At 37.8% G+C, this 23,798-nt stretch overlaps 2 protein-coding genes across 2 annotated transcripts; one reads left to right on the forward strand and one right to left on the reverse strand.

Annotated features, from left to right (window-relative positions):
• Positions 1–2,504: 2,504 nt before the first annotated feature.
• On the forward strand, positions 2,505–5,533 carry LOC122311389 (cytochrome b5-like). Its single transcript, XM_043125938.1, has 4 exons — positions 2,505–2,654; positions 2,846–2,945; positions 4,876–4,942; positions 5,037–5,533. Exons 2-4 carry the CDS (start codon positions 2,859–2,861, stop codon positions 5,285–5,287), a joined length of 405 nt encoding a protein of 134 aa, XP_042981872.1. The 5' UTR covers positions 2,505–2,654; positions 2,846–2,858; the 3' UTR covers positions 5,288–5,533.
• An 814-nt stretch (positions 5,534–6,347) lies between these two features.
• LOC122311388 (rab GTPase-activating protein 22) lies at positions 6,348–12,592 on the reverse strand. Its single transcript, XM_043125937.1, has 5 exons — positions 11,943–12,592; positions 10,629–10,764; positions 9,301–9,350; positions 8,140–8,193; positions 6,348–7,988 (listed from the first exon to the last, which is right to left on the reverse strand). The coding sequence occupies exons 1-5, from the start codon at positions 12,089–12,091 to the stop codon at positions 6,743–6,745; spliced, it is 1,635 nt and encodes a 544-aa protein (XP_042981871.1). The 5' UTR covers positions 12,092–12,592; the 3' UTR covers positions 6,348–6,742.
• Between the last annotated feature and the right edge of the window lie 11,206 nt (positions 12,593–23,798).

Genomic DNA, 23,798 nt, shown 5'->3' on the forward strand with positions numbered 1-23,798 from the left:
GATTGATACATAACACTAATGTTATATTATATAATACATAATTAACTAAATATATAAAATAATTTGAATAGGTGGGTAATTTTGATGAACATAATGTTGAAAATTGGTTGTAAGATGGCCTAATTGATGAAGGTAATGTTTCCAACTTTGTATACAACTTTGGGGAACTTCCCTAATTGATTTGCAATCAATTCTAAGTAAAATGTCTTAATTTAACAAATGATCTTAAAATTTTGAAATACATAATACGATAGCTAAAATTTCTTTTTTTATAATATTGTAATTCTTTTGAACATGATTGCAACATCCTAAATAAAAGCGAATAATTTGTTATCATATAAATATTTTGGGAACAATAAAGATATTAAATAAGATAACTTATAAAAAACATTACTAATATATAATTAAATATATAGAATACAACTAATATGTAATAAATATAACACATGTATATATAAATATATATCACATGATACGAGCTTCAAAACAAGATGAAATAAGCCAAATTAAGCTTATACGAGTTTTATTTATGAACCTAAATCAAGTCAAACCAAGTTTATATGGCTTTTATTCGTTTAATATTTAAACTAATATTAGTGTTTATGAATATTTTATTTATTAAATGAATCAAGTTCAAACCAAGTATATACTAACCAGGTTTGAACTATTCATGAGTTGTTGAGTTCATTTGCAGCCCATACTTGCTCATGCATAAAAAGATGCAACCAAGTAGCCGATAAGCACATAAATTTTGGTTCAGCAGGGCACACACTAATGCTTACTTTTCATGTTTATCTCAACTTCCAAAGCAGCCAAACCAAGTCGCTTACTTTTTCTTTTTCCTCAAAATCAGTGAGTTTTGGGTGATCCCTTGCTTGAAAGTTGTCTTGTTGGCCTTTCTCGTGGGCTCTCTCACCAAACCAACCACCACCCTCAACCAACAAAAGACTCATGTGCAGTGGTCTTTAGCATTGTGCTTGGAAGAAAGGTGTTCAAGTGGATGATTTTACTAGAAGATATATGATAATTACAGTTAGAGTACACAAATGCTATATAATCATTTTGAAAAAAAATTATAAATACGGAATACACATGAAAAAAATTAATTTTTTAATAAATACAGGACCCACAACAACCGTGAAACATGCTTACTTTTGATCAATCGGATTAATATTTTTTATAATGTTTTGATATGAATATTTTTTATAATTCGAAAAGAGATAAATACAATATGTTGCTTCTATTAATTAAATATTTTACGTGGGTATTATAGATCCTAACTTAAAATGCAGTGAAATTAATATATTATGTTTATCTTTTTCCGAATTGTAGCCATTGTCTAAAGCTATAAAATTAAGAAAAGCCCTAATTTGATAAATTACTCCATCAAAATACTTGGCAAAAGGAAAAATAATCGGTCAAAATCAACAAGCTGAACCATACACACAAAACACAAGTCCCCATTATTTGATAGTAACTTTACACATTGTTTAGAAAACAAAAGGAAGTCTTACACGCATACATCAAAGTTCTTTCAAACCCTAAAGTATGAGACTCAACAAAAGGACAAGAAATATTATAAAATATATGGAAAATGTTAAATGTATTTAAGAAAAATTTACAAAAAATTTACTTCTCCACATGCATATTATTAATATAATTTAAAAGAAAATTAATAAAATAAGTCTTATAAGTAAAAATATAAATACATGTAACACTACTCAAAAAATATAGCACCCCAACCAAAGGTGATTATATCCTAATACTTAAGTAGATCTTACAATTTTGGTTGAGGATTTAATTCGTTTAATTAAATGAGTTAGATCAGATTAATTTATATATTATCGAAATCTAATTTTATTCAACATGCAATATTTAATATTGATAATTTTTTTTTAATCTCAATCCACAAATGGATACAAAAATAACGAATTAAAATTGAGAAATATGATCGATTTATAGTAGAAAATTAAAAAAATAAAGAGAGAAGAGAATTATTACTTGAGTCCTTACGAGCATGATCATTAATATACGTATATAGAATATAAATAAACTATTTTATCAAATTGAAGTAATTTGTGAGCAAACTCAAACCCATTCGATAAAAAATGAATTGTTAGTAAATATAAAAATAAATGATATTTACAGTCGTGAAGTGTATAGATATTATATAATCATTTTAAAAAAAATAAATAAATATGATATTCATATAAAAATAATAATTTTTTAATAATTAATTTTATTTTTTTAAATAATTATATTACATTTACAGACTATATAACTGTATTTAAGAGTACTAAACACAAAGTACAAAATGGATGATTGTTGATAAACATCAAATGCAACTTAATAGTGACAAAACTTGAAACTCGCTTGAATAAACCACCGGTCAAACCAAGTTGAATCGTTTTCCCCGTTGATACAACTACCCACGAATTTTCTACCTACCATATCTCAACAGATTCTTACCACCTATCGGTCCTACCCGTCCTTCGTTAGAGAAGTCTGTATCTAATTCAAACATAAATGGCATTATTGTGTCCTTCGAGATCTTTGATTATAAATTTAATGTTACCCGGAATGGTGGCAGACCTTGACTACAATCTAGTGAGGACTGCGGCTACATTTTTCTCTGAAAGCAGCCTCTCCGGTCGGTAAGAACGATACTCTACTTTCCTTTATCCCAGTTCAAATCTTTGCCACTTCCTTCTTCACTGTCGTTGATAAATCATCAGTTTTTTCTGCTTAAATTTTGATGGGTTTTTTGGTACCTCTGTCATGGATGATTTATAGCTTTGGTTTGTGAATATGTATGCATTTTTAAGATTTGGTGTTTGTGTGGCAGGTATCAGTGAAAAATGGCTTCGAAACCAAAAGTTTACCATTTTGATGAAGTGGTGACGCACAACGAGACCAAAGATTGTTGGCTCATTATATCTGGGAAGGTCAGATCTTTCTTGGTTTACTTCTTTCTAATTTGTTTCCCCCCACAATCTATTTTTTTATTCATTCACTAGCTTCTGTTTGGTTGTTGAGAAAACTGAGGAGATTGAACGAAAACAGAATATTGATTGCTTTTTGTTGTTGGAATTTTTTAAAGGACTGTACGAACAGGTATATTATGTGTGGTTCCATGAATGGAATTTGTTTTACTGGTTTGGATGTTGAGTTGAGTTGAGTTATTTCTGAATAATAGTGAGTTGAGATTGTGGAGTGAGTTTGTAGGGCCCACCTAAGATGAGTATAGACGTGTTTGGATGTTAAGATAAATTTAAATGTATTTATGGAAAGTTGAAAAAGTTTGTGGATCCAATATGTAAAGAGGTGTTAAGTTGAAAAAAGTTGTGGTTCTATATGTAAAGAAGTTTTGAGTTGAGATGAGTTCAATGATTTGAGAGTTTGATATTTGGATGTTAGACTTATCTTAAAATTAGACAGTTCAAGTTCCAAATCTAACAAAGTTGTTGTTCATATGTTATAGGAAATCTAACAAATTTATTATGAGAAAATTTATTTATAAGCCTTATTTTTTACATAGCTAACACACGCCCTTTTCACATCAGCTATGCTAAAAAATTATTGGTATTTTAGTTTTTTTTTTTTTAAATTATAATGAATCCCATTATAAGTGATGTATTAATACTTATATTAAAAAAAAAATGTGTTAAGATATCGACTTATATATAGTAAAACTCATTTATTATTACCTTGACTAATATTTTTGCAATATTTTTTTTTTTTTATCAAACAAAAAGGTATTTTCTGCAATACTTGTGAAATGTTATAGGAGGTATGTACAGTATGAAAAGAAAGGGACCTTTTTGTTTTCTGGGTCATTTTAAAATCGCTTAGACTATGATAAATGCAGTAAAATGAATAAATGAGACTTTGATGCCTATGTAGACATAGATGGTTTTCGGGATGTACTTTCGTGCCCATGCAGACATAGAAGGTTTTCTAGTTTACTGCATGACCGTAGCCTATTTCTCCTTGCCCGAATCATGTGCTTTCTGTCCTTTGCATTTCTGGGTAGAAACACAAACGCCTTTCTTTGCCAAGTCGAGTGACCATGAATTTTCCATCATGTTTTATAGAATGCTTATAATGCAGTACAATACCTTTGAACTGATCTACAGTTTATCTAGTTCTATTTTGCTCATTAGCAAGGCCAGACTGTATCACTCTTCTGGGCTAAGGTCTACTCTTGCCTTTCCCTTTTCTTCTGGTTCATCTTTTTTCGTGTGCTGCCTTGTATGTACTAGTTGTTTCAGGTATGCTATATATGGTTAAGAAGCTTACCTATAGTTTCTGGGCCAAAGCTTTATCTTGATCTATCTATGATCAACATCTGTCAAGTTTGTGCTATATGCCTGACATTGGATCAATAGATAGTGCAAACGCTGGTAAGTGACCATAAGGGGGAAAGGCAACCATATTTATCAAAAAAAAGGAGGGGGGGGGGGGGGGGGGGGGGGGGGGGGGAAGGCAAGCATAATGTGCATTTAAATTTTATTTATTTATTTTCATCGTGGGGATGGCCTTGATCAGAGAGCATCCCTTGTGATGAGAACTGCTTTCTAAAAGTTTTTACCAGCCAGGCAATGGCTTTCCTTTTTGTTGAGTCTGTGGTACATATTTTCAAACTAAACGTGATACCATCTGCTTGCATGAAAGCATTTTACATATATATGCTCAGCAAGTTAAACGTCGATGTGCAATGATTTAACCTGAAGCCAGGAGATGGGTTTGGGACTGAAGTCTCAAAGGAAAATCCACCAGAAGTGAAAGCATGGTTTTTTTGTAGGCAGTTACTGTATTTTGATGTTTGTTTATTGAAAAAAGTTTTTTTTTTTTTTTTGTTTATTTCAATTTTAGGTTTATGATGTATCTGCATTCATGGATGATCATCCTGGAGGTTCTGAAGTCCTATTGGGTGCAACAGGTAAGGCTATTCTGTTAACTTTCTTATGGAAGATAATGACCACGAGCCTCAATGAATTCCATATGAAGGACGAATTTTGTCTGCAATATTGCAGGGAAGGATGCAACAAATGATTATGAAGATGTGGGTCACAGTGAGTCTGCTAAAGAATTGATGGCAAAATACGCCATTGGTGACATCGATGCATCCACTGTTCCAAAAAAACGTACTTACATACCACCCAAGCAAGCTCCTTACAACCCCGATAAGACTTCCGATTTTGTGCTTAACATTTTGCAGTTTCTTGTTCCGCTCCTGTTATTGGGTTTAGCCTACGCAGTCCGACAGTTCTCCAAGAAAGAGTAGATAGTCCATTGCACCTTACAGTATGCCCTTTTGAAGGGCGAGTCATTTGTCACTCTTGAATAATAATAAAAAAGGAGAATTTCTTCTCGTGATTCATAGTTTCTTTGAGATGTTAGTCAGTTCAGAATCCACTATCCAGCAGTAACTGTAGTAGTTTGTCTTTCCATCCTATTTATGTCAATGATTTCAGAACCATTGTAGTTTTTTCTTGGATGATAAACAAGATAGCTGTTTTCATACCTTCAATTCTGTAGTTTTTGCTGCTACTTTAATTTTACAGCCTGTGGCATTGCATGCCATGGTTTTTGTGTCTTTGTATGGCATATAAAACGAGAGGGAGAAGCTCTCTGCTTTATCTCTGTACTCATCCTCCATCTCTATGCCCAACTACTTACTAAGCTTGTTAGTTTCGGGTCCCAAAAGTTCTCTTCCATATCTTTCTCTCTCGTTTCTTTAAATTGCCAGGGGTGAAGCTCGATCTAGCGCCAACCATCTACCTACTACCACATGCTTCCCACAAGCTTCCACCGTATGACCAAGTTTTCTCTCCCTGGCTGCGCTAATGCTTCAATAGGTTCTAGGTGAGCGGGAGAGGAGAATGGAAACTTTGAAATCTCCATGGACCATCATGTGCTGCTGCATCTAAATTATTATGATCTTTTTCTTTTCTTCTGCCTTGAGAGATCACAATTATCGGCTCCAACTCTTGGCCCAGAGGGAGATGGTTACTTGGTACCTTGCAGCCTCTCGACCTTTGTTATTCAAACACTAGGGAGAATTCCAGATTGGCTTTGTTCAATCTGCTTCAATGCCCATTCAATTGCTAACGTCTCTCACTGGGAAGAGTTTCTTCCTTTTTTTAGCTCCCCCTCCCTAGACCCACATATGGCTCGAGTCAAGTTGTTTCTCAGAAAACACTCATCTTTCTCTACGTCCAGCTTTGAGTTTGAATTTTAGGACCAACTATGAAAGCGCACAACTAGAGAGATGGCCCCAAGATTGATTCAACATTGCACACTATAAAAGTTAGTTAAGAAGATGATGATGACGACAACGATGATGGGTAATAATAATGATAACACATTAATATTAATAAAAGATAGGACCCTTCAATAATTCTTCATCCAAGATGGTATTCTGATTGATTTTCCAGACCCCTTGGCTGCCTGCTGTGATTTCCTTTTTTAGGACTGTTGTAGTGTTGTTACAGAGAAAAAGTGGTGAATGCAATGTCACATATCAAAATGATTAATCTATATTTAACCTAATGCAAAGGACATTGAGAGAGGAAAGTATCAGAACAAGCAATATAACTTCACAACACCGGCCACATACAGCAGCACCTCAGGTGCTTGTTTCATGTGCAGTGCCTAAAATTACTTCAGATCCTTTAAAAGAACCAAGATCCATGGAAAGAACTGCAACCTCTTAAATTAGTCAAAAATTCTGCAGCTGTCAGAAGGATGTCTCTATCTTGTCATGGAGGGTCACCACCAAGGCGTGAGCGTCATCTAGAAGCTTCCACACATCAAGATGCCCGGCCATGCTATTACACTCCCTTAAAATCTCCTCCATGCTGCTATACTTCTCAATAATCAATTTCCTCCGTTGCAATACCGAAGCTGCAATTGCATAAAGTAACAAATCATCTGTTGGTGGGGCTCGCTGCCTTATCCTGCCCCACGCAGACTTGCTAATCCCAGCTCGAATGGCTGCCTGGTCTGCCCACATTACCTCCCAGAGACAAATGGTCTGTTCGAATGTTAATTCTCTCCTAAAAAGTACCACCACCATTCTATAAACAAAAAAACAATCCTCAGCCTGGAGCTTCTCCAAGTGTCTGTAAAGGTGAGAGTCCTTGGACTTGATTATCCTTGAAACGGTATTGAGTTGCCTCCGGATTCCCACCTCGTCAAGCCTAAAATTATGCCGAGCCTTCCTCATGAATCCCACAAAACACCAAAATGCCTCGTGATCCTCCGCAATGACTGAAATTATTGGAGAAAGAAGATCACTCATGCCCTGGCAGTAACCAATTTCAGGATCATAGAGTGCATATGCTTCAAGAATAGCAACAAGTCGGGCAGCATGGAAGATCCTGCCGGGTTCCAGGTGATCATAATCCTTCAACCCCACTGCCTCAGCAGAACGGCGTGCCCTAACCTCTGAAATTGCAGCTTGACATGGGGAGTATGGAATCCATTCCGAATTAGCACGTACAGCATCAAGGCGGATGATCCGCTGCCAAGAGGCAAAATCTTCATCATTGCGATATTTTGTCGAGACCTCTGTCCTTGAGGGAGAAGAATCCTCCTTGCAAGTCATGTCAGGATCATTCTCTTCCGTTCCTTCTATGGAGGGGAAAGTTTGACTGACTTCAGGTTCTTCAGAGGAGTCCGAGTCCAATGAATCAGTGTCAAGTGTGGAGGCATCAGCATTTGTATTTCGTCTTGCACTATCATCTCCTCCCAATAATGCACTAGGGTGGTTGTCGGAGAATTCTACATCTGAGCTCCTTTCCTCACTAGAAAGGGACTCCCTCGCACTAACCACATCTTCGGAACTAGGAGAATCTGTGTCCTGGGCGAGACTCCCGCTGTACCCATCACAGCTTATTCTTCCAAATTCATTCAAATTAACACTATCTTTACTATGTTTTAGAAGTCGACGGCATTGTCTGCGAAGTTTCTCATATTCCTTTCTGCATCCAGAGATTGGCCCACTGGGAAGGTCAGAAACCTAGGAGAGGTAAAATAAACACTCGCACACAAGCGCAACCTCAAATCATCCTAGGTGAATATAGTGGTTGCAATTATTAAATTGAACTTTCAGAACAAAGTTGGTGGACATACCTTTTCTGAGTTCTTATATTATCTCTTTTTTCTTTGGAACTGTTCAAATCATAGCTGTTGAAACAAAGAAATTCAATCAGCATACAGAGGTATGCCACCACCCTCCAGATTTGGAAGGAAATGCAAATATAAAGTCGGGTTAACCAGCATAGCACATCTAAATATGTTGACCACAGAGTGAAGAAGGTGGTCAAACGATGAGACATTACATGCTGTAGTGAAATTAACATGATCAAGGAAATGAGCTGTATGATGCAATAATTTCCAGCACTGGAACAATTGTTTTGGAAAGAATTTTTAAGGCTAAAGGAAAAAAATCTGACCATCTGTCGGACTTCAAACTTTTAGAAACTTGTTCATTTTTTATGTAGCATGGCTAGCTCTGTTATCAATAATACAGATTTACTTTGATTGTCCAATTGAGACTAATTCCCAATGGGCGATGCAATTTACATCAATATGTAAAATAGTCACGGAATCTCCAAAAAACCCTATCCAACCGATTATCTATATGAAATGTAAAATACAGTTTTGCTAAGCATCATTCTAAATGTAACCTTTCACAACCTAGTTGCTTCAAATCAGGCACCACCAAGGAAACAAAACCAAGGACAAAAGGATAGCTGTGGAATTTTTTTTATGAGAAACCAAGATTTCACTAAAAAGATACAAAACACATAGCTGAAATACATAGGACATATACAAGAGTAACACCTAATTAGAAATAGGAAAAGATACAAGGGATGGCTGCGGATGACAAAGGGAGAAAACTAATGATTGAGAGGGATGAATGCAGATAGGCTCATACAGATTCCAAAGCCTCATGCACTTGGCAGGTCAGAAATTTATGCATCAGCCAATCCCTTAGTCATCTAGACTCAATGAGTAAGAGGCCATCCAAATCCTCGTCAAGTATGCCAAGAATCAAGACCAAATTTCAGCCTGAGTAATAGACTTAGTGATGTTTAATAATAGAATTTTTTAACAAGGTCTGTCACTCAATATAGGAGATAATAATATTAGTAATATAGTTTTCCATAAGCAAAAAAAAGAAAAAAAATAACAAGTTCTATCACCCAACACAGGAGACTAAAATAGTAATTTTTCTCCACATGCACATGAACAGAGAGAGAGAGAGAGAGAAAGTTTGAACATGCTTACACTCCTAGAAGGAAAGGCCAAACATCTGCCCTAATACTTGGATTGACACCCTGCAGATAATATGAAAATTATACTTCATGAGTGCAGAAAAGGATGTAGCATAAGTACCTCTCTAAATTGAATAAAAATTAAAAATTAAAAAAAAAAAAAAAAAAAAAAAAAAAAAAAAAAAAAGGAAGAAGAAAAAAGTGTTACAGAAGAAGGGAGGTCAAACAGCACAAAATCTTGGCCCAATAGCAGTTTAAAGGTTGGACAGAGAGCACTGTAAAAGTTCAATCAATGTCCCAATAGACTGGAGTGAGACATATTGTTGCAGTCAATATTTGGTCTATATCAATCAACCAGAGTGCCCGACAAACATGGGTGGTCTATTTCCGTTTGACTGCTACTTCAACTGCTGGGGCAGCAGAATTACGAAATTTTTTATTCTTTTCATGCTTTTAGCTTTTTATGTAATGACTCAAGGAAAGTCCAAGCCACACTTGAGCTCATACTCCAAAAGGACCTCTGTCAATATTACAATTGGAACCCATTTGAGTCTTTATAAAGGGCCTGAACTTTTCCTTCCCAAGCAATGTGGGATCTCATTCACCACCTATCTACATATAATTTGAGATATTACATGTTATTAGGGCTAGGTTTTTCAATGTAACATATATAAAGGCATGTTTAAGGGCCTGTTTGGGGTTGCGTTAGGAGTCTTAAAAAGTGCTTAAATATTGTTAAAAGCTCTTTAATGAAAAAATTAGGTCGTTTGGTGTTACATATTAAAGCACTTTTAATCTCAAATAAGCTAAAAAGTATGTTTTAGGAAAAACATCATTTTGATACTTTTCTTAAAAGTACTTTTCCGGATAATGCAGAACGTAATTCGAATTTTAAAAAAACTGTCAATGGACGAAAATATCCATACAACTTTAAGATAATTACAACTTTCAAACTTTTAAGAATATGATCATAATCTTTAAAAATTCAAATAATCGTCATTTCTACATCAGAAAGTACTTTTTTAATTTGTTTCCAAACAAAAGTAACATGTTTGAAAGTGTTTTAAACATATGGTTACCAAACAATAAATAACTTTTTAATAGTAGAACTTATTACTTAAGTTATAAGTTATAAGTCCTAAAGTTATAAGCTATATTTTCCACCGCAATTCCCAACATGCACTAAGACCTTTTGATCATTCTTGAATCTTTAAAATAATTTTCTCTATTTTCCTGTGAATCCCAGTTCTATTTATGGTTTAATGCCACTAAGCTGTTATCCCTACAGCTTCCACTGCATCAAAAAAATATATAGAATAAATGATAAGGATGGTAACTCACTCCACTGCGAACTTTTTTCAAAAACTTAACTCCGCCATCACTGAGCTTCCCATCTGGCGTAAATAAACTTCTCCATCGATGAGGTGAAAGGGCATGTTTTCTTTTCCTTCGTGACCACGGTGACTTGAGATGACCCCTGAAATTGAAAGATCGAGAAATATTAGTTATTGTAGAAAAGAATTTAAAAAAAAAAAAAAAAAAAAAAAAAAAGGAAGTATTACCATGAAGACAAAGGTTTCCAGCAATCAATAAATTAGGCTAGTTCTACATATAAAGTGTCAAAAGGATATGAATGAAAACATGAAGGAAATATCATTTTCTATTTTTATTTTTCCAGGTGTCTATAAGGGAATATAGGGGAATGAACTTGGGAGCGAAATCCCCAGTGTATCCAAGTTGCTCAAATCAATCTTTCATGTTATGGCACAAAGAATGTAAATGTTAACTTATCCTTCAGGTTCAAGTTCAACTATTTTGGTAAATAACTAGCTCATTGGAACTCCAATGAGACGTCCCTCAGGGGCCTCAAATCCCAAATTCAAGGAAATGGCTAAATCAGAATATTAGTTTAGCATGCCAATGAATAAAATTAATAATAAAAACATATATATTCAGTATGGATACTATTGGTGGGCGGGGGAGGGATGCCTGACTCCAGATGACCATATAATCCATCAGTTTTCGGTTGGATCATTTCGTAAAAGCCCGAGATACAAGGTACAACCAGACAGGAAAGAACCCATTTTCATACAGATTATGATGATTAATTATCACATTGATTCCTGAACTTTTTTAATCATCTTAGACCCCCCCAAGAACCCAATGCACATTATAAGGCACTACATATTTTATATATGGAAGCAAAAGATAATTATTATAATAATTTTTTTAAAAAAAGGCGCTGTTTGTGAGAAACAAAGTAACATAAAAAATCCATTTGGCAACAATCCAATTAATATCATCCCAAGCCAAGAAGATGGGAACAAAAAAAATAAGCAAATTTAACATTAAAAAACAAGGTTAAACAGGACCATATGGGTCAACTAAGTGACCTAGAAGATCAATTCAAACGGGAAATCCCCAAACCCCCCCCTTCCCCCCCCCCCCCCCCCCCCCCCCCCAAAACAAAAAAAAATCCCCCGCGGCGGCTTTAGAAAGTAGATTGAGCTAAAGATTGGTACTGAAAACACGATTTGGGGTATGCGGGGATCGAGATCTGTACCGAATTAGTGAAGTCTACAGAAATCTGAGGTCAATTAAAGATATTACATAAGCTAAGAGTTAGAGAGAGAGAAAGAGAGAGAGAGGACTCACCGATCAGAGGAAGAACAAGAAGCTGGTGAGGAAGAAGCAACAATGAATAGAACCGAACGCAAATGAATCCACGACGACGAAGGAGAGGAATTAGAGTTGGAATTCGAAGACGCCGCCGAAGAAGTGTGACTTCGTCTTAGAGCTTTCATCTATTTAACACTTAAATTCCTACAAGTTTTTTTTTTTCCTTGTTCTGCACCTTTTCCTCTAGGATTTCGCAGCTATAGGAGGTATCCCTTCTGTGGACAACAAAAACCAAAAAAAAAATCTTGCTTTGACTGCGCATTATTTTAAATACGCACAGTGAAAACTACAGCCGCGAGCACGGCGACTCCGGCAAGCGCCATGAATACCACCACCGCATCGGTCGCGAACATCCGCGCCATCAACCAGAGCCAGCCGCCGCCGCCTGAAAAGGTGGGACTGTTGTGGTGGTGGTGGTGGTGGTTGGTGCTGAACATGGAAGAAGGAGTGGACGTGCAAATCCAGAAGATGCCTTCTTCTTCTTCTTGTTCTCCTCTTTCTTGTGAAGAAATTCGGAAGGTATTTACAGCACACAAAGTGAGACCCAATCCCCCCCGAAGTGCTTTCTCTTTCTTTCTTCCAATGGAAGCCTTTCTCTTTTTGTCTCTCTCCCTCTCTCTCTAGATCCCTATAAAAGAGCCTCAGACTCTTAAGCCCACACTAACCACTGGCACATTTGTAATTAGGGCTAAAAGCCTCGGGCTTCATGGGAATCTTCTCGAAACGACGTCGTTGCCACTGGCTTATTTGGTGGGTTTATCTGTTAATTCAATCATGTGAGGTAGGCAGGCACAATGGGTTGAATTATTGTGGTTTGGACTTTTATTTTTTATTTTTTATTTTAATGGTTAGGTTTCATGAATTTAAATATCTAATGTGGATCACAGCAACCATTTATTAATAAAACCCTATTTCAAGTGTGAATATATATAATTATAAAAAAAAATTATAATTTTCTCTTAAGATTTTATCGATCTGAATCCGATCTCATTAATTGATGTGATGTATTTTAACTAATTTTTCATTTAAACGATCAATATTCCAATCTCGACAATGGGAAATGACAAATTTTTAACAAAAATTAATATTATTGCCTTTAACTAACATAATTAAATAACACAAAGTCATATGGAACATGATACTTCTGAATTTGAACATGAACATGGATATTTTAGAAATGCAAGACAACATTTTTCATATGTACCAAACTTCCTGCTAATGGTTTCCTCTTCTTTTTTCTTTTTGTTTTCAGTCTTTGTTCTCTTAGATTATACCTCAACCTAATTCTTCCCTTTGGGATTTGAGAAATCTGGTAGGGGCTGTCCCACACACCAAACATTAGCAGGAAACCTTGAGAATTATGCATTTTTTTAGATGTCTAAGAAGACTCTTGATTGCCAAACTCTTGGTCTTAACCCCTTTCATGAGTAATTACTTGAACCTGCTACTTCATTATTATACTGATACTGCTACTTCAAGTTATCCTTTCTTCATCATTAACCCTATCAACTCTGAGAAGAAAAAAAAAAGAGTTTCTTCCTTTCATTTTCACCCTTTTCAATGTTTTCATTGGTAGATTCATTTTGGTAGTCATCTCTTATTTTTCTGGTCAAAATAATCAAATAAAGAAAGGCTTCAGGTTCAAGATTTAGCTTGGATTGCGTCCATGAATTACAATAACAGATAAAGGTCGTTCAAATGATTATCTAGAACAGTGCCAATTTGAACTTTCGGAGCAAATATGGTTCATTTGCAGTTAAATGGTCCAGTCAACTAATCACTGCTCATTTAAGATATGGGGAAGGAAGCCGGAGCCCATATACCTTGCCGTTCCTTTTGTCTTAAAAACATCTTAGATTTGTCCTACTACATGTATTTATATCTGGAGAAATATTTTTTACAGTCGGGAAATACAGTCGGCGTGCAGTCGTGGAGAAAAAAATGAATTAATACGGGATCTACATGAAAAAAAAAATTATTTTTATAACTTTTTTTTATTCATGTAGATCCCCTGAATATAAAATAATTTTTTTATAATTTTTTTTTATTCATTCTATATAGCCGACTGCATACCGACTGCATTTACCGACTGTATCTAGCAAAGCCCTTATATCTGATTGCGGTCAAAAGGTGCTCAAATTGATAATTAAAAAAAAAAAGACCAAAAGTATTTCTTTCATTTTTTTTGTGGCCCCATGGGCTTCCCAGGAAGGGTAAACAACTCTACATTAGAATCATTTTGGAGAGTTGAGACAGCAGATCTCATGAATTTCCTGAATAATTTCATGCAGTTTCAATTGGATGATCTGCACCCATGCTAAGTCCTGATTTTGTGCTGTTTTGAAACTTTCCAATTGATCTTAACAAACATTGATCTTTCACTCGCTTGTGGAAAAGAAATGGCATCACAAGCAGACTGAGTCAATAAAATGAGGCGCAGAGCCTTTAGAAGGAAGAAAAAGAAAAGTAAACAAGAAAAGAAAAGAAGTGGAAGGGAAATATTCACATGCAGCTAAAGTATACATAGTGATGGCAGGAACGAGAAATCTTTTCACAAAGCTGCAGCAGCTGCTCTGATAACATTATTATTATTTTATTTATTGATATAATATATTTTAGATAATATTTTATTTAAAATTAATTATTGCAAACATCTGAAAATCTTCGAAGCATAATCATGTTTACGCATTTATAATTTTCTTCATGATTGTGGTGGAAGGCATTAGGCATGCATATAAGCATGAGAGAATTCATAAGGTCGGCCATGATCATCTCCCTCTCTCAAATAAAGCATGGAGATAATAAGATAATAACCCTACAAAAAGGAAAGCATGCAAAAATGTGCATTTTGCTGCAAGTTGCAGGATGTAATGATCACATAAACACAAAAATAACAACCACAGCAATAAAGGGTCATCACTTGGTGGTTACTTTTTTATGACATCCAAGAATAAATATCATCTTTTGAAAGGCAAAACCCAAAAAAAAAAAAAAAAAAAAGGAGACCATCTTCTGTGGGGGCCAAGATGATGGTGGCCCTTTGCATATATGGCATGGCCTACAGTTTTGAGAGACCCTTTTTTGCATCGGCTGCCACAATCATGAAAGGGATTCAACAGAATAAATGAGGTCCAAAGTGAGCTCTTTCTTCAATGGTATGTACAGTCAACAGTGACAAGACGGCACCAGCTGAGTGCTGCAGATAAATCATCGAGTTGATCTTCCTGTTATTCTAATCAGAAGGATGATTTTCCTTTGTATTTGCGGAAAGGAAGCATGCATGCTATCAGAGCTGATCATTGACCATCATCAGAGTGGTTTCTCTCTTTTTTTGTTCTTGCAGACGCAGACAATTAGAAAGGAGCAATTCTGCAGAATGAATCAGAAAAACATGTAGTTGAGGTCTTTCCACTTTGAAATTTGTTCACATGTTTTTTGTGTGTGAATTATCACCTTGTTTTGCTGTTGGGTTTTACCTCGAATATCGATGAACATCTCGTGATAATTAGCGGATCCCATTTCAAAATTTGATAGTTAAGTAGAGTAAGTAAGTACCCTAGTCTCTGTTTATAAAATATTCTTTTCTTCTCGGGGGCAAGCATTGATTGCTTTAGCTTTAAGGCGTATATTTTTATTAGGACTTGACTACATGTTTGGAAACCCAAGTCCACCTTCTTCGCTCGGAAAAGAGAAAGATAACTCTCGCACAAAACCATGCATGTAGGTAAGCGTTAATGTCGTGTTTTGTAGCTCAAGGAACTCTACAGTTTTCTTTTGTTCAGAGCTTAAAAGAATGCGGGAAGTGAGGGTTTGGGATGGTGAGAAACCCATCCAATACTTAAGTTAATACCGGTTTGTTAGGAATTTAAAAACAGAAAAAATCATAGAGCCACAAACTCCTGAGGGGTATATATCCCTGGTGGTGGTGGTCCCCTGCTAGGTCGACGATGGCTCTACCACACTATACCCAAGTCGTGCCATCTACTAGCTTCCTGCCACGCTACAAGCCTACCATGCCTGTGGCCACTTCGACGAACCTGTCCCCAGGTCATTGCACGATCACCCCATCCTTCATTAAATGCGGCGTGGTCTTAATCTGGTGCACCCATTCCCTAGGCTTGCCCAGCTTTCGATAACCTGGGTTAGTGGCCATTCCTGTCCCTGTGTACATGGCTTCTCGGCTAGTAAAGATGTCAGGCCTTCTAACTGAGTGTTTCACATTTCATGTGTGATACATCACCGCTCCTTTCTAGGCCTTCTAAGTTGATCACGCCTTTCGAGCCTGGCCCATCCTAACATTTCATATCGATCCCCTACTACCTGGCTATCTCAAAACCCATCTTTGCCTCATGGGCTGGGCCTATGTGGTTCGGCCCAACACAAGGAATGGCCTCCCTTATAGTACTCTACAAATTTCCACCACACACGTGTGGTGAGAATTCAAAATATTTCCTTCCACCTTTCTCGGATCAGTTTCCCCTAGCGCACATCTAACATCCTGCGACTTTTCTGTTTCTTCATTGATAGCCTAAAGGCACCTCAGGTTCCTCTCACATTTTCGTTATCTAACAATTCTGAGCAGGAGGTAGGGCGTATTGGGCTGTGCTTCCCACATGCCCATCACTTGTCCTTTACACTTTCGAGGGTTCACGTCGATCGGATTCCATGACGCCACTTTGCATGACTCTCGAGGTCATTTCTTTGTCTGCAAACTGCTCGAGGTCATTTCATTCTCTATAGAATGTCAACCATCACGCCCTTTTTCTATTTAAGGTCCCTCATTCTTTCACTTTCTACTACTCCTACCTGTAGTCCGTCTACATTTTCCTTCGGGCCTATCTCTGTTTACTTGGTTTTCCTTTACCCATTGTCTCTTTTGCCATTTCCTTTCCCTTATCTTCAATGACTATGAGCACTAGCATTGACTTATTCATCTTTATCTTCATCTTCAAATTTGAATATTATGTTTTTAAATTTATCTACATTGGTTTATGCATCTCTAAATTTTTGCGGCTATAAATAGTGATTCTTCAAATTTGAAGAATCACTTTTCACTCTCCAAACATTATTTTTAATGTTTTTTCTCTCTCATACACATTAAAATCAACTTTATGAAATTTGTATTAAGATAATTTTGATATATGAAATTTATATTAAGTTAATGATACAAAGTGTTTTTAGTACATATTAATATTTATTGATAAAATTGATCATTTTGATATATGAAATTAGTAATATTTAGATGTATGAAATTGGTATTTTTGAATACATGATGCTAATTGTAAAATCTATAAAAAAATAATAATTTTAAGAAAAAAATAATAATATTTTATTTTTATTTGGTTCAAAGATGCATAATCCATGTGAAAGATTTTCTTGATATGTAAAATCAATCTTTAAAAGATAGAATTTTAAATATGCATATAGAGAAACCAACGCTAGTGTTCTAAAAACTTCCGATGCTCGACGCTTATACTTCGCTTGGTAGAGCTGGGAGTCCTCAGTCTTCACGGCTGACCTTCGAGCGCTAAGGATGGATTACAACATACCAAAATCGACGATCCTGGAGATTCCCGAGCGTCGCGATGCTATGGTAGATTTAGATGGCATGGCATCTTGGGTGGCCCTCTATCCTTTGATGTTTGCGAACGATTTAAGACTTTTGTTGCCCCATTCGTGACGTCCTTAACTTTTTGGGGTTGGCTTCGGGGCAACTCCACCTGAATGAGTGGTGGCTTTTGGTTGCAAGTTTTGTGATTTTCTGAAGGGTGCTCAGCTCCAGTTCTAAGGAGTATCCTAATCTGACAGCCCAAGAGTTTCTATCAGTGTACCGGGTGCTGTGCCTCAACGAGAGCTTGTGTAGCTTCTAAGTGCGTTCCTCCAAGAAGCGCATCTCTAGCCTGGAGAAACGACACTCCCATATCAAAGACTGGTCTCGGCGGTTCTTTTTCATCTCTGGCTCGGGATGGAGTATCTTAAGAGGGAAGAGGTTCACCAGGAATTCCCAGTCCAGGCTATCTAGTAGTATGTGCCCAAAAACAAGAGTCTATCCATTACATTGAACAATAGGGAGGAGGCCAAGCTGGCGGCTATGCAAGCTTGGGTGGTAGCCCACCCCATCAACACCGAGAGAGACGTGGTGTTAACTGAAGCCAACATCATGGGGATCCTGTCCTCTCTAACCATTCGTATGTGTTGGGTCGGGATTTTTTAAAGAGTTCTCATTCACCCTGGGGTCAAAAACACCACTCCAACCCTCTCGTGGCCGGCTATAAGGAGAAGTAGCGTTGGGCAAGTTGTGACATTGTTGGTGTGGCTTCCATGAGCAAGGCCGGGGTTCCCATTTCTGCCATGTCCTGAGGGGCAACGTAGTTGGCAAGGCTTCCAAGAGTCAAGCTGGGGGTTCTCGGTCTCGTCTTGTCCTAGGGGCTGACTGGTCGTCCAACCACTCTGGGATCCTAATGCCCTCCTCTCGAATGGCCCCTACACAGGAGGTGCAACACCCTCCATTTGTACTACTCGTGGCTCTGTTGACCTCGAGTTATGCTGTTGATAAGGAGGAAAGTGACGACGACCTTCAGATGGCCTTCTTCAATGCCTTCATCAAACCCACACCCTGTGGGCCCACATTGGAGGTCGAGTCATTCCCTTCCTTTGAAAAATCACTCCCATCGGAGGACCCCATTCCTCTGACCGTTGTGTCGGAAGCTCCAGCTTCCCTAACCGATTCTCGACTGATTGATCGAGAGGAGGCCAGTCCAAGTTCTTCTTTTGTTGTGGAGTTGAGCGATGACCACGTGTCTATCCCATTACCTTCCCTCAACCACTCTTCAAAGCTAGGCATTGGTTCCTACTTGGCTTCAGATGAAATGGTGCTGCTATCTCCCCCCATGGGTGAGTTGAACTTTCCTTGAGTAGAGGCCACCTCCAAGATCAAAGAAGAGCCCATGCAAACTAAGGTTCCCATGACAACTGCAGAACCCTCCTCGTGGCCTACTGACTTTGAGGAGCTGGTGTTGGTGGAGCCAATTCTCGAGCCAACGGGAGCCAATGTCGTGGGTGAAGTATAGAGGACCGTGACGCGGGCCCTCTTTCTAATCTGTCCTGAACACGTTTAGGCCTTCATGGTAGTTAGGGGGCATTAGACCACCCTCATATGTTGGGATAGAGAGGCCCCAAACGACAAGTCTGGGCTTCGAGAGGGCTCGGGCTTAAGCGATTGACCGGGAGGCTTAAAGGTTAAGGCCCCTCTTTGCCCAAGCATCTTTTGTTTGCACTTTGTTCAATGCTCTGAAACTTCCCTTCTCTTATTATTGCTTGTGATGTAGGTTGTAGACTAACTAGTTGGTATGATTGTGGAAGAGTGTGGAGAGCTTGAGGAGGAAAAGGGCACTTCCCTCTCTGGCACTTGTTGCCCACATGGAGGTTCGCAAGGCAAACTAGGAAGTGGAGGAGGTGGGTAACCTTTGAATGCGATGCCCTAGTAGAGGACTCAGACACATTGAGGGAGCGTAACAGGCTCTTTCTGGAGAAAGGAAAGGAGGTCCGAGACAAGAAGGCCATTTTGGAGAGCGAATTGGGCAGGACTAAGGAGGAGCTTTACCAAGTCCAGTCAGAGTGTAAGTGTCTTATGGACAAGCGCGCAGGGTTCAGCGGGACTTGCAGAGACCAGAGGAGGAGTTAGCGTTGGAGCTCTAGGAAGAAAGGGATGAGCTATTTAAGAAATGCAACTCAAAGGCCAAGCGACACTCATAGCTGCTGTAAAAACATTTCGAGTTGACTCGATAGGTCCGACACCAGAAAGCCCTTATGCAGCAACGTGAGGTCCAGCTCTGCTCTATGGAAACAAAGTTGGTTGCAACCAACACCATCCTAACTCAATGGAATCCAGCCGAGCAGCTAGTCGTGCCTACTAGGGAGCGATCGTGTCTCATATTAAGGCATTAGAGCTGTTCAAGACAAGGCATGGGGAAATGGCTAGAAGAAGGGTCTCAAGTGGCTAAGGGGATTATATGCAAGAGTAGGATGAGCCATTGATGTAGACCTACAAGGGCTTTCCCCGAGGTGCGACTAGTACTTCCTCCTAGAAATTGGTAAATTCGACCATGAAATCCACTAGCACCTACCCTTAATTGTCGTGCGTGGAAGTTACTCTTTATCTAACTCGATCAGTTCAATTGCCTAATTCATCAACCGACCGAGCGCGTCGGACTTCTACAACATCTTTTTAAGAAGGGCATCGGTGAGCACTTTAATCGAATGGGCTTAAAAATATGGCCTTAGCCTCATGGCAACGACCACCAATGCGAATGCTAGCATCTCCGTTCGTGGGTATCTTGCTTCGACTCCACAAAATGCCCAAGTTGTATAGTAGATGAGTCGCTATCCTTCCTCTCCATCGTGGATCAGGACTATGAACATGACATGTGGCAATACAGCCAAGTACACAATCAAGTTTTTGCCTAGTTTGGTCTGGTTGAGAAGCAACGAGTGAGCCAGGTATTCTTTTCGTTCTCTGAACACTCAATCGTAGTTGACATCTCACTCTCATGTTTTCCTTAGAACTTTGAAGAAAGGAAGACATTGGTTGATCAATCGGGTGATGAAGCGGTTCAAGGTCGCCACTCGCCCTGCAAGTCTTTGCACTTCATAAAAGTTACAAAAGGGGGCATCTTAATTATTGCCTCAACTTTCTCTGGGTTGGCTTCAATTCCCTGTTCAAAGACCATGATGCCTAAAAAAATGCCCAACTCTACTCCAAATGCACACTTTAGTGGGTTGAGTTTCATCTTGTAGTGTCACAGTACCATGAAAGACTCCCGGAGATCAGATAAATGTTGCTTGGGCCTCTTACTCTTGATATGTAGGTCGTTCATGTATACTTCTATGCTTTGGCCAATTTGTTCTTTGAATATTCAGTTAACCAGCCGCTGGTAGCAATAGAGTCCCTAGTTTATCATGGCTCTGCCACACTGTACCCAGGTCGTGTCATCTACCAGCTTCCTACAACATGACAAGCTTGCCATGCCTGATCGTGGCCACTCCAGCAAACCTGTCCCCAGGTCGTGGCGTGTTCACCTCGTCCTTCATTAAATGCAATGTGGTCTTGATCTGGTGCTCCCACTCTTCATGCCTGCCCAATCGTCAGTAATCTGGGGTAGTGCCCATTCCTATCCCTGCGTACATGGCTTGTCGGCTAGTAGAGATGTTAGCTCTTTTGATTGAGTGGTTCATATTTCGTGTGTGACATATCACCACTCCTTTCTAGGCTCATAGGCCGATCTCCCCTTTAGGGCCCGGTCCGTCCTATCCTTTCATACTGATCCCCTACTGCCAAGCTATCCCAAAACCCATCAATGCCTTGCGGGCTAGGCCCGTGTGGTTAGACCCGATACGGGGAATGGCCTCCCTCCCAGTCAGGATGCATGAGAGGTGTTCCAATAGTTCAGCCATGTATAGAAATTTTATTGTTGAGTTTCCTAACTCTAAGGCCCAAAAGATGGTTTCAACCCTTCTCATCTCAACTCAACATCTAAACACCATTCAAATACAAACATCTTTTAATTTTAAATTTTTAACTTTTTCATGTAATTATTACTTAATTTGTTAATGACTAAAAACAACACAATAAGCCAGAAGGAGAGAAATAGTCATTCATGGCCCACTATGAAGATTTGAGCCTCGATTGGTGTGATGTGGAGCCCCCCTTTTGTCTGTATAGCTGTATGGTATCCGTGCGTACATCCATGTCAATGAGTAATAAATGAAGAGAAAATAAATAGAAGGAGACACACAAAGTTATGTGGTTCGACATTGGGCCTATGTCCACGGAGGTTCTGGGAGGGGAGATTCTACTACAATATACTTGTTTTACAGTCTCTCATGGTCTCTCATTCTTGCTATGTAATAGAAATTAGGGCTCTATTTTCTAATGGAGCACTCGTCGTTGGAGTCTCTCTTGTGAGGTTGACGAAGACGAATGAGAAGTCCAAGAAGGCCAAAAGTCCATGAAATCGTCTGGTTCCCTCCCATTTATCTTCTACTCTCTCTTTCCTTTATGTCTCATCCATTTTCCTTTATGTCACTTCACCCATTTTCCTCCTGATACCTTGTCCTCCCTTCAGCTCTATGTCCCCTTCTTCCCTCTCTCTTTCTTCCCTCTTAATGAGACCTCCCACATTCGGTTGGGCCTAGAAAACATTATGAACCTAGTATATTTTATCCATGCTAGTTGCTTGCGATTCTTAAAAGCAATTTTCTCCAAAAAAGAAGACCTTGAGATAACCTACCAAAGTCCGTAGAGAAATAAATTTCGGGAGCGAGTTCCTGGTTATCCATTTCACTTGCGTTAAGTGATAAAGATTTTCAAGGTGAGCTTAGGTGGGAGATGAGCTCGACTGCATGAAATGCGAACATGGAGTTTAGCTTTGGAGGGAGATAGGCTCAACCGCGTTAAATGAGAGCGTGAGGCTCAGCTTAGCAAGATAAGTAAGACACTAGCGGGTGATAAGCTCGACTACATGAGTTAAAGCACGGGGTTCGGCTTTGGCGGGAGATGAGCTCGACCGTGTGAAGTACAAACATGGAGTTTGGCTTTGGCGTGAGATGGATTCGGCCGCATTAAGTGCAAGCGTGGGGCTCGACTTTGACGAGAGATGATAAATCTGTGAGTAGTAGTGAAATAGTTTATGAATAGCAGTAAAATGGTTTGAATTATTATGTTTTATGGGGTTTTGAAAAAATAGAGAAAAAATTTTGAATAAAAAAATTAAAAAGCTAAAATATTTTAAGAAGAATATTTTTTAATATTATATTTGTTTTGAGATTTGAAAAAGTTGAATTATTTTTTGTATTTTGTTTGAAAGTTTAAGAAAGTTGTAATGATTAGTTTGAATTGTTTGTATTTAAGTGATGTTTGGGAAGGAAATGAAATGTGATGAGATGAGATGAAAAATATTACCAAACATCCAGGAAGCTTAGAAAATGATATGAGACGAGAATTTTGTGAAAAGTAGTAAGATAGTTTGTGTGGAAGTGAGATAGTTTGAGTTAATTTTTTATGAAATTTTGAAAAATGAGAGGAAAAAATTGAATAAAAAATATTATAAAATTAAAATATTGTTTGAATATAATTTGTGTTTTGAAATTTGAAAAAAATTATATTATTTTTTGTTCAAAAGTTTGAAAAAGTTACAATAATTAGTTTAAAAAATTATAATAATTAATTTAAAAGTGTATTTGAGTAATGTTTAAAAAAAAAAAAAAGATGAAATGAAATGCAAACTACTTTCAGGGTTGGCAGTCGTGAGAATGGTCGTTGGAGTAATCTATTATTCATATGTACTGCCAAAAACTCCCGCAATCGAAAGATTCCTTTTGAGTCCTAATGCCTTGAGGCAGCTATTAAAAATCTCCGATGCTACCTACACCTTCTGCATTCTTTTTGTACAGGGAAGGTGGACAAAAGTTACTTCCCAACAAAAGGAAACACCAGTAGCTTTCAAAAAATGGAAAAGAATTCATTGGATAGATTTGGTAAATAAGATAAAAATTTTGAATTGAGATAAAAATTTAAAATATTATTTTTAAGTGTTATTATTGTTTTAGAATTTGAAAAAGTGGAATTGTATATTATATTTTATGTGAAAATTTAAAAAAATTATAATGATTATATGATAATTTTGAGTTGAGATGAGAATTTTGAATTGGGACATATTTACCAAATCTGCCCTTAACAACAGCACATCAAGCTTCTAAACACCTACGTGACAAAATATTAAGGGTAGTGATAAGCTTACTACTTTATCACTACCCATTTACTACTTATAAGGT

Source organism: Carya illinoinensis, chromosome 5, assembly GCF_018687715.1.
Source record: "Carya illinoinensis cultivar Pawnee chromosome 5, C.illinoinensisPawnee_v1, whole genome shotgun sequence".
Classification (NCBI taxonomy): Eukaryota; Viridiplantae; Streptophyta; class Magnoliopsida; order Fagales; family Juglandaceae; genus Carya; species Carya illinoinensis.